The following is a 19,878-nucleotide window of genomic DNA, read 5'->3' on the forward strand; positions in this document are numbered from 1 at the left end:
ATCAGAGGCAGCAGGATGGGGCAGCAGGCGGGAGCTGGTCTGCAGGGGGAGCCGATTTTTAAACTGGCTCCCTTTGTGGACCAACTCCACCTGCCATGCCACGTTGCTGCCTCTGATACAAAGGCAGCAAGGGGCTTCCCGGGAGTGGAGCTGGGACTGCCCTGACTTCCGGCCCTGCTCCCAGGGACTATCAAACAGTCGTGTAACCATTAACATTTAGTGAGGTTACACGACTATTTCATTACATGCTATCTAACATCCCTACCCCCTTTGCTGTTTCTTTCCTTCTAACCAAAAGTGTGTTGGGGGGAAGGCACGGCTGCTCCCTAAGAGCTAAACTCTGAGGTCTGCTATAGAGTAGAATCATCTGTAGGTAGTTTTTGTCCTTGATCTGCTAGTTAAACTCTTCAAAATGTTAACTTCAGCTCTGTGAAGGCTGAAAGAAAAGACAATTCTGAAAGGTTATTACACAGCAGTCCTGTATCTTCCTTTTTTTCTGCCCAGCATCTCTCTCATGTCCTACAGAAGATTGGCTGGTGAATCAATTCTATCGAAAAGACACTGAGTCCCATCTGCCTGCTTTACAGCCTCTCTGGTTTGGCATTCGTTTGCTGTCTCAAGTTGTCAGCTAGCTTTTGGTGGAGCTGAATTATAAATTCATCTGCTGTCAGGTGCCTCAATGTGGGCTGTGCCAAGTGCAGGATAGGTTTTTTCCTTACAATGAATCACAGCAGGGAGGCTCCTGAAACAAGAAAACATGATCCATAATTCTGATGCAGAGAAGGGGTTCTTACTTTTGCATCCAGGAGATGGAGCTGCTGAATATTTACATTAAAATGATGTTCACCACGGATCCCCTGGAAATGCTGCCCTCAGCGTACAGGGAGAAACTCCTGCCCATCGAGAGCTGCATTATGTAGCGGTTGCAGATGGCAGTTAAAGCCAAGTTCAGCAAAACCAACACTTACTGAAAAGGTGACTTTCCAGGAGTCAAAAGGTAAGGTGGAATTGGTGGCAATAAATGCTAGGACATTTAGAAAAAATAAGTCCTACTTCATAGTCCCCCTCATGGGGATTCTCTATAGTAGGAGACCACACACAGTCATATACTGTAGCCTGGATAATGTTGTGATCGCTGGTATTTATGATTACACAAAGTTAATATAGATAATTAAAACTTCTCATTCAAGACTGTGAAATGGAGAGGTGTATGTAATGGGAGAAGTAAGTGGAGACAGTGCTTCAGGTGGTCTGAAAAAAGGTGGGTTGATCATAATCTGGGAGCAACAGCTTTGGTAAAACAATGCTTGGAAGTGCACAACTCAGTTATCCAGTATGAGGAGTATTATTTGTATTAATTTTATGTGTTCTCTTTAGCTGGGTCTGCAACCCTTTGTGGTTCTTCTCTACCTCTACTTTAAGCACTGGATAGGGGATAAGAGAATGTCAGAAAGGATCACATGCGGAAGTAGGTCTGGCCCATGAAAGCTCATCCATCACCTATTAAACCATCTTGTTAGTCTTTAAAGTGTTGCATAGTTTTTCCTTTTGTTTTAATAAGTAAGTAGGTGTACTGTGGCAGTATTTCACTCTCTCAAGCATTGTTCATTGCTTCAGGGAGAATAGTAGACTATGTGGGTTTCGGGTTTGAGCCAGTATCAAAATTCCCACTATTATTTTTGGTAGAAAAATAACTAGGAAAAAAGTGTGCATTATGCACACAGAATGAAGCATATGATAAACTATAAAGGGTTATTACTGACACACAGTGGCATAAAAAAGGTTTAAACATTTACAATATTAGCTAGGAATGGGGCTATTGCACAAACTATGATAACATGCAGAATGTGCTGCCCGCATTGGACAAATAATATATCAACCTTTTATTATTTAAACAGCATGTAATAAAACAGAAAAGAGACATGAGCCCTTCTGAACAGCAGGTGTGCACAGACAGAGTAGCTTTGCATAGGCCAAACATCCAGGTAGGGGTAAAGGCAAATACTCACCCTTCTCCATTTCCAGCCCATAAAAAGGAGGTGCACTTTTCCCGAGCATGTTCTTTCCCTCATGCAATGGTTTATTTTCTGTGTAACAGTTAAGGGGGGGAGGGATGATGTCTCCCTCTGAGGCTGGATGATAGGAGAGCACAGTGGGCTTCTGTGTAACTTTTCATGGCGCTTACCAGTTTGTGAAAGGGCTCCTCCCTTTGCTGCTGTGTGGCACAGTATGTTTCTTTTAGTTTGTACCTTTTAAAAGCTATAGCCTGGGCGCACTCTCTCTTCAGAAATACACTGTTCGTAAACAGCCTTTGAGGCATTCACATGTAATAATAAAGTGGTGTGTTTGTGGGATGAATTTATTTTTCTTTGGGATTATGACTGATCATTCTTTTTGCTCCTATAATTTGATGGTGTGAGATCATGAAGCAGCAAATTAAAATCTCACAGGATGGTGCAGGTGTTTAACAAGGGCTGTTCTCTGCCTTTGGCTTAACTCTGGGCCAGACTCTAGGGGGTTATTGCTAATTTTCTATGTAGTATCATAAATGTATCTGGCATTTTACAAAACATGGTATAAATTAATGTCACTGCCCAGAAGAGCTCGCACTGACACCAGACAAGACAAAACGTGCGGGGGAGGGGACCGTGAAGGAGTTGGAAGTGCAGAGGCAGATGACATGATCAGCGTAAGGAAGCTCTATAGAAGAAGTAGGGTATTAAGTAGAACACCTGAGAAGTAATGGTAGGAAGGAGGCTGATCCAAAAATAAGGGGTAGCATTGGAGACAGTGCAAACCCACAGAGAAGAGGTGAGAAGGCATTAGAGAGGGAAATTTGGGGTCAAATGCAGTGCAATAAAAAGATACTAGAGGACTCTGAGGCTATGTCTATACTGGCGGCTTCTTCTGCAAGAACATCTTGAGCAAGGGTTCTTGTGCAAGAAGTCTTGCACAAGAAAACGTCCACACTGCCTTGTGCGAGCTGTGCTTTTGTGCAAGAGCATCTATGACAGTGTGGACGCTCTCTTGCTCAAGAAAGTGCTGATGGTCGTTTTAGCCATAGGGCTTTCTTGTGTAAGAAATCCACACTGCCCTCTTGTGCAAGAGCTCCTGCGCAAGAGGGCTTACACCTGTTAAAAAAGAGCGTAGCTCTTTTGCAAGAAGCCCTCTTCCCATGCCGTACTGTAAATCTTCTTGAGCAAGAGTGGGTGGGCAGTGTGGACGCTTTCCAGACGAACGGCCATTCTTGCGCAATAACCCGCCAGTGTAGACATAGCCTGAGGGGTGCTGTGATAGGAGCAGAAGAGGATTTTAGCAGCGGCCTGAATCAATGTAACAAACCCTTCACCTGTAGGAGATTTTCCTTTTGTTGATCTGATTGCCACAAATGTAAGTAATATTTAGAGTCAGGCACTTTGATATAATGGAGGTAAAGGTTGGGAAATGTTGTGTTTCTGATGCACAGATGTTTCAGAGCATCCACTTTGAGTCTCCAGATAATTTTGATTTTGATTATTTTTCTTTGTGTGTGGGTTTTGTTTTTTTTAAATTTTTTTATTATATACAATTGTCCTGAGGGACAAAGCTGTGTGTGTCTGAAACACTGTAGGAGCCTTCATCATGAATCCTCTAGCAGGCAGGCAGGTATCTTACCTATAAAGGTGAGGTGCACTGAACAGAATCATAACTTCATACACATCTGGAAATTGTCAGAGTACAGCAGTGCTCTAACTACATCCCTCCCACTCCCTCTATTTTAGTGGGCAATTAGAGGAGGAGGTAAAGCTGCAGTATATTTGGTGTTAGGCCAGCCTGTTTGTGGGAATGCTCAGCTAAACAGGTATAGCAGCTTTGAAAACTCTTAGCATTGCTTTATCCAGAACCAGGATCTCATCCATGGTCTGATCCAGTATGAAAACTCCAGTAAATACCTCTCTCCTAGAGACGTGACAAAGGAGCTCAATCTAGATGATAGGAGGACAAGGCACTTGACAGGCTACAAAAGGTTGTTATAGTTCCATATTCCTGCATGGAAAAGGGTTAAATATTGATCATATTTCCCAGAATCTTGGACTCAGTAAAGGGCATTGCAATTGGCAGATGGGGCTGCCCAGAGGGAACTTAGGGAAACACCTACTTTGTGAAGGTTATGAAAAGAAGACAGAAATGAGCCCTCCATTCACAAAGTCTGCCAGATGCTCCTCCTGAAAGGCAGATGTGTATGGGCAAAGACCCTTTGTCTGGGCCAGTCATCCAGGAAGGGTAAAGGCAAATGTTCCTTCTCCAAGTGCACACTATGTAGTACATAGATATGCCCCATTCCTCTGGTGTGTTCTTCCCTTCTCTGAATTCTTTACTTTCTGTCGAATACCGTTTAGGGGAGTGTGACCTCACCATATGAGGTTGTCTGATAGGAGAAGTGAGTGGGCTTAGTAACTCACCATGGGCTTATGGTTCTTACTGGCCTGTGAGAGGACTCTCCACCTTGCTCTGCTGCACTGCCATTGTCCTTTAGATTATACTTTTAAATATACCATAGACTAGAGTTTTACCCTCTCTCTAAAGAAATACTGTGTCTCAGAGGTGGTGCATGAGAGGGGAAGCAGCATGTGGGACCATGCACATACCTCCCCACACCCCCAGTTTCCAGCCAGGTTTGTATTTTTATTTTTACTTCATTTTTGTGTGGGGCCGGGTAGTTCAAAATTGTGCCCTCCCACTATCAAAAGTTACATATTACCTCCACCTGGTATTGTTAACAATGAATATAAATTAGAAGGTAGGAATTGCAGAAAATTGATAAGAAAGGCAAAAAGGATACAAGGAGAAATTTATGGCCACGGTAGTTAAGGACAATAAAAGGAGACTTTTAAATATATAAGGATTAAAAGGAATCCTAAAAATGGGCCATTATTACATGGAAAAGCTGGCATTGCTAATTAATAATGAAGAAAAAACAAAATGATCAATATATCTTTTAGTTCTGTAATTGGAACAAGACAGGTAAGTTATTCACATTGGATAATGAAGATTCACGATGAAAAAGTTCCATTCCAATTATATATTATAAGGACAATGTTAACAGTAATTCCTTAAGTTTTAGGTATTTATTTGATCAACAGTCCAAATAATTTGCCTCCAGTAATTGAGAGCTGTCTGAGGAGCTCTCAGGATCATCAATGTTCATTTTCAGTCAGTGTTGGGGCATTCCACAAAGTTTCAGAGGACTGAAAGAGAACTAATGTTGTATATGAATATTTAAAATTGGTAAATGCTATTTAATATTTTTGCTGTGACCTGCAAGAATGCAGAATCATGACTGATGAAGTTGGCAGATGACACTAAAATTGAGGGAATAGAAAATATCATTATTTTATGAGGTGCTGCCACTGGTATTGAGTGATTAGGATTGGTTTGAAAAAGCTAGGTGTTAAGAGAACAGTGTGGCTGTGTCTACACTGGCACGTTCTCACGCAAAAACTCTTCTGCAGAAGAGTTCTTTTGCAAAAATTCTTCCAGAAGAGAGCGTCTACACTGGCATGTACTTTTCCACAACAGATGTGCTTTTGCGCAAAAGCATTCATGCCAGTGTAGACACTGTCTTGTGCAAGAAAGTTCTGATGGCCATTTTAACCATAGGGCTTTCTTGCACAAGAAATTCATGTTGCCTGTCTATACTGGCCTCTTGCGCAAGAACAGTTGCGCAAAAGGGCTTATTCCTGAGCGGGAGCATCAGAGTTCTGGTGCAAGAAGCCCTGATTTCATACATTAGAACGGCAGTGTACTTGCGCAAGAACACGCGGCCAGTGTAGACAGGCAGCAAGTTTTTGTGCAAGAGCAGCCGCTTTTGCGCAAGATTGTGCCAGTGTAGACACAGCCGTGTTTTAGTATGCCAAATGGAAAGTCACACATCTAAGGCCTCAGAAGCAGCAAATCTGGAAAGCCTTTGGGAGTCATGAGAGATGATGATTGTGGCTGTGCTGTCCCCATGAATATTTGTCCAGTTCTGGAAATATTATAAGCCTCAGAATAATGATGCTTTCCACATGCCCAGTAGAGCCTCGTTAGAGATTTCAGTTAAATTCTCCAGAGAACATGCTCTGTTCCCAGGCTGTAAGGACTGAGCAGGACTTTCCTTGAAATTGCTTCTCCCAGCTGCTGGAGGTGAGGGGTGCTATGGTGCCAGAATTGAGAGTAGGGAGACCATTAATTCAATGTTTACAATATACCCCTGTAGGTATCCAGTGAGCCTACCTGCTTCAAACCTAAAGGGGGGAAGGAATGGTGGGCTAAGGGAGAAGACCAGGAAAGGGGGGGCGGGAGGATGAAGAATTGGCTCCTGTGGGAATTAGGAGCTGGAAATGGAGATGGGCAGGAGCAGAGGGGCCTATTAGGAGAAGATGGGAATGTTATTTTTATGCAATAAGCATGATGGATTTTCTTCAGTGTATACAATTGCCATTTTGCACCAGCATTAAAACAACTGATGTGGCTTTTGATGCCTCCAAATGGAAAGATATAAAATCTCCCTATGCGTTCTGCTGATGCCTTTACCACCAGAAGATATTCCCCTTGCATTATTATACTGAGAAACACTGGGACAAAATAGAAGCAAGAAAGGAATTACTCTGATCCTCAAAATACTGACGTCAGTTTGCTGCGACCACTGCTTGTTACACTGATTATATAACTCTCGTTGTTACCTTGTGCTCCCTTCCATCAGTCTGTGTATCCACCTGTCTTCTCTTGCCTTCCATTTGCATTACAATGCAGCTCTTCCGGGCAGAGACCATTTATTGGGTTAGATGCATATTCCCTACTGAGGCTGTTAGGCACTGCTATGATACATCAATAATTAACAATTATGGACGGTAGGTCACATTTGTTAAAAGCTGACAGATTTTAAACTATAAGAACAAAGCAGGCTTATATGATGCGTAATGCTGACAAGTGGAATCGAATCTGGGACTTGTAGAGTTTAGTGCACGCGCCATAGCTGTAAAACAGACTCATTATTCTCTCGCGGTAAGCTGTCTCAGTGCCACTAAGTAAGACAGTACACCACACCCAGAATGTGTGTTGGTTACACACGGGGAAAAAAGTTTTCCATTACTCACCTAGAGGAAGTACTCACCTAGAGGAAGAGGAGAAAATGTAGTGGAGGAAATGGTTAAAAGAGAGATCAAAGATTGCAGCCAGTCTTTATTTAATTTTCTTGTCAAGTGACTTATACTGCCGAATGGAGTCCCACACACATCTGCTATGGAAAAGTATCATGGTATATAAACTATATGACATGCACATCGTTCAAGGATACATCTTTCTTTTTTAAGCCAGATTCTTAAGTAAACAAACCCAAATGTGAGCCATTGGTGCGCAAAACTGCATTGTATTCTACACAGAGACAGCCAGTGTCCAGGCAGGAAGACTTGCTGATTCCAACTGTACAACATAGGTATGTTAAATTTACTCAGTCTTTATTGCTCTTGAATATATACAATTAATGGGTTTTTTTTTGGCCTTCTGCAGGTTTTCTAAATAATGGAATAGTTTATTTGCTGTCCCTTATATTTTAAGGATCATGTGCTCTATTTTTAGATTTTGTGGTAGGACAATGTGAGTTTCATAAAATCTAGGTTCCCACAGACCCAGGCATAATTTTGTAGATAATACTTGTTTGTTGATATTGACAAGAAGCCATAGCTGCATTTAAAAGAGAAGCCCAAGATTGTAATGTTATAGCTGGAAATCCTCTGAACAATTTGTATCCCCTCAAAATATAATCCATGGATATAAATGCAAAAAATAGATATAGGAAAAATGTGACTTACACATTTTTAAAACATAATTATTAAATTCAATTGGTAACAGTTATATGGCAAAACGAAATACTTCACTAAAATCTACAGACTATTTCAAACTCTCTGGAGTGGATACCGCACTCTATTTAACTACGAAATTTTGGTTTTCTGCATAATTTATAAATTGGCTCTTGATCTTATTAACGTATCCATTTGTTCCTTATCCACGATTAAATTCTCCACATGAAGCATAGCTGGAAGGAATAAAAGAGAGCCTCCCATGGGCAAGGCATTCCTATCCTTTCAGAACCATACATCTAATTTTTAGCAACTGTAAACTGTTACGACTCCATTTTTACATTAATGTAGGGATTCCTCTAATACCTGAAAATGCAGATGAAATGCAAAACAGATGGTTTCAAATTTTTTTTCCACCAACATTTTCATTGTTAAAGCTATTTCCAGAACATACTAACCCTTTTATATTCTTAAATCATGTGATTTTCCTGATAGCCCAATTTAGAGAGCAGACCTACTGGCTCTCCCTTGTTGTGTGCATACATGAGGTTTGAGTGAGCTCTCTTGATAGCTAGTGACTAACAGATTTTTCAGTGTGTGCCTAAGCTCTTTAGGGTCCTTAAGCAATCCTAATCATAATCACTTAAAATTTCCAACTAATTTCAGCATTTGCTGTTAAAGGATAGACTGTTACAAAATATTGAAGTTTTAAAGTCGCTCTCCTTTGCAACAGCTTCATAGTTGAATGGGTATTTCAAAAACTCATTGCAAACAAGAATAAATGATTTTGCATGTGACTATGGACAAATGTGTGTGCATATACACTTGGCCCTGGATAGTTCCTTTTTTTCCCCCTCCCAACTCATTGTTGGAAAGCCAGGGACAGCAATAATGGTGAAAGAGACCACCCTTGTCTGTTACTCTGTATATGTACAATTCATTGGTCATCACTGAGTGCAAGGCCAAATTAAGCTCTTCATAGGACCTAGGCACTCTCATAATGTAAGGGCCTCATAATTGTAGGCCCTTAAATTAGAGACTATAGAAATGCTACCTACACACGCAATATCACCCACTTACATTTTTGCTCTTGAAAGTGGCGCACCATGTGAGAAATTCATGGTCCTTCATTCTAAAATAACAGCCATTTTGTTCAAAAGCTTCAGGGAGTAGCTGAGTGCTACCAAGCCATTTTGTTGTATACTACAATTATACTTATGATTCACCTGATAGTTGATTGGCTGATAAGAAGAAAAGTAGGGTGCTGCTGCTGCTACAACTGTAAAATCCACAGAGCGATGCGTTGTGCTGCAGAGCTGATAATTAGGCAACATTGTGTCTCAAGATTGTTTGTCTTTTATGAAATAACAGTACAAACACAAAACAGTAAAAATAAGTAATAAAGCAAAATAGGGAGGGAAGTAAAACATCAGGTGGTTGGTGATAGGTATTTTAAATGAATGTTTAGGATCATTATGCAAGTACAACAGAGATCTGTAAACACAGATAAAAGTTATTCTTGTTTGAAATTTTCATTTGTGTGTGTCACCAACTCAGAGTAGAAACTCCAGAGCAGCACTTTAACACATGGCTTCAGAATTTGTAGACAGATCCATTTTGTAAAGAGCTTGCAAATACAGTCTTCATCCTACAACAAACCTAGCATCACACCTAGACCTAGTACACCCATTAACTCATAAGACCCAGAACTCCACCATATAGACAAGATCTGGCCTTAATGCCCCTCTCCAAACAAATTCTAAAATTTAATAGAAATCCCTTGTCTGGAATCCAAGTCTACTTGAAAGGTCAAACAAACAGGTTCCATGGCAAAGTTCTTCCAGTTTTAACAATTATCATGTATTAATTAGTAACACAGGTATTAAAAAAATTAGTCTTCAGATATCTATAACACACCAAAAAATTTGTTAAAAGAATCCTTTTCTTTCCATATCCATTAATATCTATGTAAACTTTCTTTGAAATATAATCATGCAAATGTTATGAGCTAGGCCTATCCATATGATCCTTATCTTAAAAAACAACCTAACTGCTTTAAAATAGAAAACCATCAATCCAGGTGAAGTCAGATCTTGCATTAAGATCTGCTAACGCAAAAACTCTCCTCCATCTTTGTCTGCTCTGGATCTGTCTCCCTCCAAACAAACTAATTTTTAGATCAAGCTAATATCTCCAGGCAGAAATCCATTTGCAAAAGATCTCACACCATCTGACTACTATGAGACCATACCACACAAACGACTGAAAAAGCAATTTTTTGAGGAAGTTTGTATAGATAATACTATCTTGGATTTGAGTGCCAGGGACAAATTTCACACACAGTGCTTATATCCTATCTTGGATAAACTTATTTTTGAGATGGTCAGATAATGAGCAGCATATGCCACATTTAATGAAAGGTTCAGTTTTCTTGTGGTTAGATCAATGTCCAGTGCTAAAGTTGCCTCTAGAGCAAGGGCATTAGTAGATATCTAACCGTCAGTTCTCGAACAAGCATTTACAGATGAAGTTCTGTTGTTGTCACATCTGTATACTGAGAAGAAATCTGTGGCAGCAATGATCAGTGCACAAACAGCACACAAGCTGGTGACAAGTTTGCCAAATGTCACATTCTGAAAGAAATGCTCTCACCATCTTGGGAAGAAACTGTGTAGGGGAGCGCTCTTTTTCAAAGATAAAACGTATAAAGAACTGTCTTCAGTCTACCATGGGACAGAAATGAGTATCTTCCCATGCACTTCTTTCAATCGTGAGTAAGCTTTTGAGAAAAATGACATTTGATGATATAACCTGTGATTTTGCAACAAAGAGTTGCAAAGTAAATATGTAATTGTATGTTACATCTGATTCTTGTTTGTTGACTAAAGATTAAATACATTGCGTTTAATTGATCTTCAACATTTGCACATATATTCTAATGAAAAAATAGCAAATAATTAAGTGTGATTTAGCAGTTACCTTTTCTTATTTTTAGTCAATTATGAATTTTTTTAGGCCCTAAATTTTTCATAGGCCCAAGGCACTGTGTCTAATAGATAATCTGGCCCTGACTGAGTGTGCTGAATTGAAATGGAATGGGATGTATCCTTTCTTAAAATAATGAATGAAATGTCAGTTTTAGGAGGAAAAAAAATCGGTGTGTCTTAATGACTGAAACTGAATAGGATTTTTTCTAGAAAGTCAGAAAAATGTCATTAATTTGAGAGGGATCTGTAAGACAGTCTTTGTTAGGTGACTCTACAAACAAGTGACTCTGCATTGTACGTACGATTTGCTTCAGTTGAAATGCCAATAAATTTGCCTGCTTTATTCTCCAATGCATAATGTCATTGCATGAATCTATTATTATAAAAACTACTACAGTATTTTACATTAACGAACCAAAATACTGCAGTTTTATTAGTGATGCAGTTATAGTTTGGTCTGCAAATGTTGCACTTATTTTTATAAATAGTGCTTTTCATGAGGGAATATGCAGATTTGGTGAATGTTGGTTACTTTCCTCTAGTGTCCTCATAATAATGTGTTGTCCAAGGGCTTCATGTACATATTCTTTTTATAGTGCTGAATAGATTTACTACTTATGCTGAGTCCAAGACCTGGTGTATGCAACAGTTAGGTAGACATAAGTTGCCTTGCATCGGCCTTCCTGTGCACTTGTGTCTACACTCTCATCAGTTACCTGCCAGTGTAAGAACCCTGCTTTGGTTAATCAGTGACACTGCCTCTGTGAACGGTGGTGTGTCGTGGTTGATATACTGTGGTCAATGCAGGGTGAATGTGCACACTGTGTGACCTATGCTGACCCTAGCAGTCCTCCAGCAACTGTCCTACAATGCCCAACAGTGACTGTTCCATCACAAATGTGAACTCCACTGCCCAGAGATCATGGAGATTAGAAGCCACCCCCTACTTTGAAACCCCTGTGTATTTTAGAAATACTTTTTTCTGATTGGCCAGCTTGGTGAGCACACCTAGTGGCTCTCCCTTGTAGGGTGCAAAAACAAGGTCTAAATGAGCTCTCTCCTGACAGCTAGTGACAACCTGGAGGAGAAGAATTCAGGAGCAGGCCGTATTTGCAGAAACACACCCACTCTACCTCAGTGTTCAGCTGACTGACCTGTTTTGCCAAAGTGATCAATTCTGGCTGGCTTTGGGATATAATTTACTTTAGACACATGACACAGGATGTGGTCAAGAACTACAAGACATTGCCACCTACCTGAGCAGCTCTCTAGGGGGTGAATTTGGCAGAGACAGATTAGTTGGGAGAGAGGCCCAGGAGTCTCAGCAGAAGGAGAGGGAGATGCAAAAGAATATAATGGGGCTTCCCAGGCAGCAAACTAGGAGGGGGGAAGGTAGGTTGTTTGCTTATGGTGAGGTGCTTTTTAATCATTGCTGTGGTGGTTTTCCAGATTAATGCTGGGTTTCCTTTCAATAAAAGTTTCTTTTATATACTACACAAATTCAGTGTTTCTGAATGGGGAAGTGCTGCCAGGTGAGTCAACAGTGCTGGGCCCCTGGACAAGGGGTTTCCAGAAAGGGCAGGGCCTCAGACAGAAGGGGCGGGACTGGAGCAGACAGACCTCAGCACCGTCCATTGTGTGCTTCTACCCACCCTCAGGGCTGCCCAGACCCTGCCATTTGGGGGTCTGCAGCATGCCGTGCAGGGTGCTGGCGATGATTAAAAGGGTGCAGGTCATTTTCCCCCGTTGGCAGATATGAATGTTGCCTCCTAGAGATGCCGGGGAGTGGTTAATTTTCCAGGTTACTTCATGGGGGCTCAAGCTGGTGCTGCTCTGTATTGTTCAGAGGAACCCATAGATATGACCCCAGCCCCTATTGCTGACTCCACCTGGCAGAATGGTTGTGTGTGCAACTGCCCAGCCATGCTGGCTCCAAGCTCTAGACATGCTGCTTCCTGGAGTAGACAGGAGAACTGGCTCTCTGGGCTGGTGGGGAGAAGAGGCTGTTCAGGCACAGTGAGGGGGATCCCTTGTAGAAATGAGGACATCAGCACAGACTGCATGTGGGATGCACACAGGGGGGTAGGACAGAGATCAGCAGCAACGCCAGGGGAAAGCCAGGGAGCCATGCCACAAGTCCAGGGAGGCCAGCCATCAATGCTGAGCTGTAGAGCGCTGTTTTTGCAAGGGGCTGCACACCAGGCTTTGCCCAGACCCCACCAGCACCCCACAGAGGATGGATGCCTCTGAGGAGCCTGAGACACGGACCTCTGACATGCAGAGTGAGGAGGCTCAGGAAGAACAGAAAGGGAAACATCAGCAAAGTCCAACTCTGAAACGAGCCAGGATCTTTTTGAGAGCCCATCACAGATGAACCCTGTCCCGCCAATAGAGAGCAGAGGAGCCAAATGCAGGGGCACTTCAGGTAAAGGGGTGTGTAAATTCTGCCTTGTAGTGTGTCAGTGTGAAGATAGCACCTGGCTCATCCCCATGTGAGCAGGCCATGGGCATCTACTTCTTCTTTTTGTTTTATGTGTCGGAGCAGATATAGCGATATAACGAACAGGTAGAGTTATTAGCTGTTCCTTGCAGAACTAAGCAGGTGGGTGGCATTCGCAGCAGTTGATTTATGCACATAGTGATGTCCCTTGTATCCTGCTGAGAGAGTTTGATGACGCTTCCATGGAGACACTCAGCAACCTGCCACAGTGGAACCCTTTCCCAGGCCACTCTATGATAAGCACCAGCACCAATGCCCTGTATGTGTACTGGTAGAACTAAGGGCCGAAAAAGTTATTTTATGCACAATCCCTCCTCATTTACTGCCCTCTCCTTGTCTCTGGTGGTGCTGTGCCATGATGTCCAATGGCTGAAGTGTCAACAAGTGTCTGACTGCAAATGAGTAAGGGCAGGGAGTTGTGAATCCTATCTTTTGCTGCTGGGTATGATGGCAAAACTGGTAATACAGCTGTCTGGTTTATCTGGAGCTGGTACTATTGAAGCCTTGAGGGATGCTTCCTTCAATTTCCTGGCCTAATGAGGAGAAAGGAGGAGACTAGCGAGAACATGGTCGTTGAGAGCCGGGTAGCCAGTGCTGCATTGGGCTATTCACAGAAGGCCTGGAGCATGGCATGACAGATTGGCCGGGAGTCTGGACAAGGACAGATGGGACTCCTGGGCCTCTCTCCTGGCCAAACTGTAGGAGAGGGAGATGTAACAGGACATAATGGGGCTTCTCAGGCAGCAAACCCAGATGCTGCAGAGTCTTGCTGACCAGCTGATCCAACAGAGCTCACTTCTCTTTGTGGTCAACGGAGAATTCCATTTCAGCAGCTCCCTACAGCCCTCCACATTCTACATGGCTTTAGGGCCACATCCAACCCCTAACACTCCACACTGGGGACAGTAAAGAAAACCTCTGCTTCACATGCACCAACCACGGCTCTCACAGGGCAGGTATGTCGGGCAGCAATGAACTGACGTGGGTACAGATGTTTTGTACTCTTCTAATTACCGGTTTCTATGGTTTTTGTTTCAAAAGTTTGTTTAATTGCAGGTTATTTTGGGGCTGTGTTTTTCTATGCAGTCAATGTTTATATTTTGGAAATAAATTAACCTTTATCGCTTCATAACGTGTAGTGTAGATACTTGTTTGCAGCAGCACCTTGCAAGAGCAACTACTATTTATAAGCATTATTTCTCCTGGGAACACTTCCCTACTGTGAATGTCTACTCCCAACATAGCTGCTGCATGCGAGTAATGTTAGTGTGGGAGATCAGGGAGACATGTATGGGTGTTGCCACCTGTGACAGGGTGAATAAACCCCCCACTAGCCAAGGGGAGAGTAAATTGGCCTGCTGGGCTGAGAAGGCCCCTCCCCTGTGGCCTTGCTGGGCATGCTCCAACTGTGGGTCCAGTATAAAGGCCAGGGAAACAGCTCAGTTGGGGCTGACCTCCAGAGGGGAAGGAGCTCCTGTCAGAGCACCGGAGCAAATGCCGCTGTTGCCTGAGCCAGAGCTGCAGACCCAGCCGGTGCCGCAACCACTGTGCCAGTTTCTGCTGCCCTGCCAGCCCTGGCCTGCAGCCGCACCAGCTACCGCTACCACGCCAGATACCAAAAATGCCGTGCCAGCTAGCACCACTACCACAGACGGGTTTACACGCACAGATGGAGCCTACGCCATCCAGGGGCACAGGGTAGGAAGCAGCCCAGAGCAGGGAACAGGAAGTAACCTTTTCCAGAATGTTTCAGCACTGCATTCACTATACAGGAGGTGTGAGGGGATGTGGACCAGATGTACTTTAGGATGGGTAGGCCTGGGCCATATGGAGGGGAGGTAGGACCTGTAACACCAACTCATGAGGTATTTTTGTCACAGAAAATATATAACACTTATAATATACATTGGTTAGAATAAATAACCACTCTACAGCACATTCCTGCACCTCACTGACTCTCTTATGCTCTCTGTAGCATATGATATTTTTGTAGCAAAATTCCTACAACAATTAACCTTCTCCCATTTTTTTGTAGCTAGGGAAAGGGATTTAATGCACAAAAACCACATCCTGCTCCTTCCTGGGAAAAGATGGTGCATAAGAGGCTCAAGAAGGTGTTCATTCTCCTAATTTTCATTCTTGGAAGTCTTCTTTCTGGCATGTTCTACAGGCATCAAATAAAAATGTGTAAGTAAAGAATATATCAATAGAAGGATTTTGTTGTTCTTGGAACAGAGACCATAATTTTTTTTGAGAGTAGGAAAAACTTGAAGCACTTCCAGGGTGCAATCATAAACACATAAAGTCTCATTGGAATAGCCATGTTAGTCTGTAGCTGCAAAAACAAGGAGTCCTGTGGCACCATAGAAACAAAGAGATTTATTGGGACATAAGATTTCCTGGGTAAAACCCACTTTGTCATATGAATTGGAGTGGAAATTACAGAGGCAGGGGTGTATATATATAAAAGTACAACAAAAGAAAGAAGTTACTTGTCAAGTGTAGGACAAGTGTTAATGAGATTAATCAGGTCATGGTTGATATAGCTCTTCCACGGCAGCTGATATTCACATCTCCCCATTAGTTGCTGTGAATGAGCCACTTCCATCTTGACTTGATTAGCCTCATTAACACTTGTCCTACACTTGACAAGTAACTTCTTTCTTTTGTTGTACTTTTATATATATACCCCTGCCTCTGTAATTTCCACTTCAATTCATCTGATGAACTGTGTTTTACTCACAAAGGCTTATCTGTTCGTTTCTATGGTGCCTCGGGACTCCTCATAAATAGATAGTACAAATAATACTGACAAAATATGAGGGCATGCATGACAGGTTCGTAGTTATCCTGGCACATATAGAGAGACCGTCAAAAAAGCAACATTTGCCAATTAAATTCTGCTGTGCATCTTCAGATACTTTCCTAAAAACAATCTTCCTGTCGTTCATTTCCCAGGTTCTCCTTGTCACAAGTCTTCTAATAATCACAGTAGCTTGTGTTGTGCATCTGTAATAGAGTAGACAATTGACAGTGAACTAGAGATTTGTGTTAATCCTAAACAGCAATGTTAGTTCCTCAGGGGGTTAATTTCAGTTCTGTGGTTTTAGGAATGAAAAGAGAATTCTGCTAAATTACTTTACACTGATGGTTTATGTTGCTTTCTTGAACACGTCTTCTTTTCCAGATCCGAAGGAGGATTGGCTGATGAGACAAGTCTATCGCAAAGACATATTGAACTCTACGTGCCTGATGAACAACCTCTCATATTCACAAAGCAAACTGCCACATGACGTTGCAAGACAGATCTTTGTGGAGCATAACCACAAGTTCATCTATTGTGAGGTGCCCAAGGTTGGCTGCACCAATTGGAAGAAAATCATCCTTCTCCTCACAATGAACCTGAGCAGAGAGATTAATGAAGTCCATGATGATCTCATCCATAAAACCTCACTGATAAAGAGGCTGAGTTCTTACTCTTCTGACTACCAGGAGAAATTACTGACCAGTTACACCAAAGTGATGTTCACCAGAGATCCCCTGGAACGGTTGATTTCAGCTTACAGAGACAAGCTTCTGCATTCTGAGCCATACTATAGTATCACTGTTGCAAATGAGATCAAGGCCATGTTCAGGAAAAACAAAAATTCAACTGAAAGGGTCACTTTCCAGGAGTTTGTTAATTTTATTCTGACACAAAACCAAGAAAAATTAGACATTCATTGGAGACCAATGTTTCTACTCTGTGATCCTTGCGACATTCATTATGACATCATGGGGAAGTTTGAGACCGTAGTGCAAGATTCTGAACGTGTTCTTAGGAACATTGGTGCCCCAGAGGATATGCATTATCCGAACTTTAAGAAATATAGCTCAGAGAAACGTACGAGTGATGATATCACCTTGGCATATCTCAGAAAGCTGAGCTCAGAGCAAATCCAAAAGATCAAGGAGATGTACAAGATGGATTTTGCCTTGTTCAACTATCCTTATGATTTGCAAATGAACCTTAATGAAACTGATACAGTATGGAGAAAAAGGCCATGAATTTGTATATAAAGATAATTGCAGGTGGTTGATGGTAGCACTCAAGCAGTATAAGTGATTAGTAGCTCATGAATCTATTTGTCATAGGCATTTGTGGTGCTGAATGTACTATGAATCATCATTTATAAAATTATCAGGACCAATATTACAAAACACTAGTGAATATTCTATCAGATATGCTAGGTAAAGTATTGGTAGAAAAGGCATGATTTGCTACATGTGATATGCTGGTTCATATGTATGTGTCATCTTTTTGGTTTACTGTTGTCCCAGACTTGTGCAGTGTATCTGGGTGACACCCATAGACAGATTGGCATCGGTGCTATCCAGCCTCCTTGATGGCTCATCAAGGACAATCAGCTGTACAATGAACCCATTGAGAGAAGCCAGGGGTTGTGTCTTTGAGTCAACAGGATATTTCAGGATAAGTTTATGGACATGGGACCCCAAGTGCTTTCTATGTGTTTGGGACAAAGGATGTACAAGCTACATGGCAGAGAATATCCCTAAAAAGAGTACAGGAAGCTTCGGCGCCTCTGCGCTGCCATCGTGGGAGCCGGAATCTGGCCCATAGTCTGCTCCAGAATGAAAATGCCAATAATCTCCCCTCTGCTAGAGAAGTGACCAGGAGGTTGTTAACTTGATTCTGAGAAACCCTAAACCACACAAATATCCCAACAATGATCACCGCCAGCAGTAAGAACATTTGGACATTCATTGGGTTGTTTCTGCTCTGTGGGCACCACACCAAGCACTGTGACATCATGAGGAAATGTGAGACCCTGCAGCAAAGTGTTGAGCATGTTCCCAAGGATATTTGAGGCCCAGAAAGTTTGCATTAGTTTAACTTTAAGAGGTATGACTGAGAACAATGAACCAGTGCTATTACTACCATGGAGTTTCTTAGAAATCTGAACTTGCAGCAAATGACCCTATAGACAGGCTGTGTCCAATATTTACCTTTTATGGGATCTTAAACTCACACAGCTGTGTTGCTGTTTCAAAAATTAAAAATGGGAAGCAATATTTGAAATGCCTTAATTTTCTGAGAGTGCTGGGAATATTAAGAAGTGTCCCTTGAACTTATAAACCAAACAATTGTTCAGATATTTAGGCCAGAGAGGGCTCATCTTTTCTCAAAACTCTGAAACTCAATAACTGTAGTGCCGTGAAAATACAAACTGTCCCCTCAATGCACTCAGGTAACATATTTAAAGTTAGTTCATCAAAGTTGCATGAGCTATGTCAGAGTTAGCCAGCATAGCTTGCCAGCTCCAGGAGCTCCTTCCAGTTGCTACTGACCTACAGGAATAAGTTAGTTTCCTCTTCTTTCCTCAACCCCTGTCCTCTCTGCAGGGAGCAGGGTGTGTAGGGATGCCTCTTGTGGTCAGTAGTCAGAGTGGTGTCCTGACCAGTATCTTGTTCTGTGCAATGGTGATAACTGTTAGGCTGTGTACTTGTGCTTCTCCTGGGAGCTGCAGATAGCCAGCAAGGCAGACTCTGAGACAAACCCTCAAAGATCACAAAATCAGGTGAGGGACAAAGGAACCAGGTCATATTTTGTTGTAAACAAAGTACAGGAATAGCACCTGGTAGACTCTGAGGATACTGAAAATGTGTGCCCATGACAATGGATTCAGCTTAGTTCATGGTGGGGTCAATCAAAACATTGCTATCCATCATGCTAGACCTTATCCTGAATCTGGGTCAGCATGTTCCTGTTATCTGTGGGGTGTGTGGTGGTACCAAGATGTTTCCTAATATGAGGTGATGTTGTTATGCCTCTGGAATGTTCTTAAGGCCTGTGCCTACTACCTCTGAGATATGAATGTTTCTGTAATCTCAGTCCTGTTCTTGCCAAGTTCTACTGTGCTCACAGCTTAACTTTGCTTTATATTAGCAAAGCCTTGGCCATTGTTGTCTAGGCCTCAGGCCTCACACAGACCTCTGATACATGGGCTTGTGATTTAGGCTGTCATCTTAGCACAGTCCTCAAGTTAGTCTGAAGAGTGAAGCTCTCCGTGCTTCTCTTCAGACACCTTTTCTGGCTGGTCAATACCCCGAGTGGTGTCCAAAGTGCCAATCTGATGAGCTACAGGACAGAAGCCTATCAGTAGTGATGCAAAGCATGAGACTCTGGAGGCACGGCATGGGACTTTAGGAGAAGGCCATCACTGACCAGCAGTAATGGGGAGATGTACCTGCCCCCCTGCCTTAGATCTTCCATGTTGCTATTTATTCCCCATAACACAAGACAGAATGGTGGACATCTCACCCACTCTTTCAGTACCCTCAGTTTCTTCATGTTTTCCACAGAGACCAGTGTGGTGGGTGCCACCTTGCTCCCACTATCCACCGCCCTCCATAAACATCCCCTAGATCTCTCCTTCAGTTTGCAGAAGAAACTTCTTATTCTTTCCGGCTGGGCTGGGCTGACAAACCTCTTGAGTTTCATCAGACTTTCTTCCTGGAGCTTGGTGGAGAGGGAGGGCTCGGTCCCTGTACTCCACCTCCATTAATCCCC

General features: G+C 42.4%; 1 protein-coding gene across 3 annotated transcripts; it reads left to right on the plus strand.

The window, feature by feature from the left end:
- Window positions 1-536: 536 nt before the first annotated feature.
- LOC112546725 (carbohydrate sulfotransferase 9-like) lies at window positions 537-18,380 on the plus strand. 3 transcript variants are annotated; one of them, XM_025187546.3, is made up of 3 exons: window positions 537-997; window positions 15,343-15,494; window positions 16,495-18,380. In XM_025187546.3, the coding sequence occupies exons 2-3, from the start codon at window positions 15,398-15,400 to the stop codon at window positions 17,352-17,354; spliced, it is 957 nt and encodes a 318-aa protein (XP_025043331.1). In that variant the 5' UTR covers window positions 537-997; window positions 15,343-15,397; the 3' UTR covers window positions 17,355-18,380. The 3 variants fall into 3 exon arrangements, with proteins under 3 accessions (XP_025043331.1, XP_089634611.1, XP_075783260.1); XM_089778485.1 differs by lacking the exon at window positions 537-997 and adding an exon at window positions 6,805-7,456; XM_075927145.2 differs by lacking the exon at window positions 537-997 and having other exon boundaries at window positions 10,769-15,494.
- Window positions 18,381-19,878: the final 1,498 nt, after the last annotated feature.

The sequence above is a fragment of the Pelodiscus sinensis genome, chromosome 5 (assembly GCF_052426305.1).
Source record: "Pelodiscus sinensis isolate ZL-2025 chromosome 5, ASM5242630v1, whole genome shotgun sequence".
NCBI classification, from domain to species: domain Eukaryota; kingdom Metazoa; phylum Chordata; order Testudines; family Trionychidae; genus Pelodiscus; species Pelodiscus sinensis.

Coding starts and splice junctions, on each gene's coding strand:
- LOC112546725 (XM_025187546.3), top strand. CDS start 15,398: ATGGTGCATAAGAGGCTCAAGAAGGTGTTCATTCTCCTAATTTTCATT. Junction 15,495..16,494: donor CAGGCATCAAATAAAAATGT/GTAAGTAAAGAA, acceptor CTTCTTTTCCAG/ATCCGAAGGAGGATTGGCTG.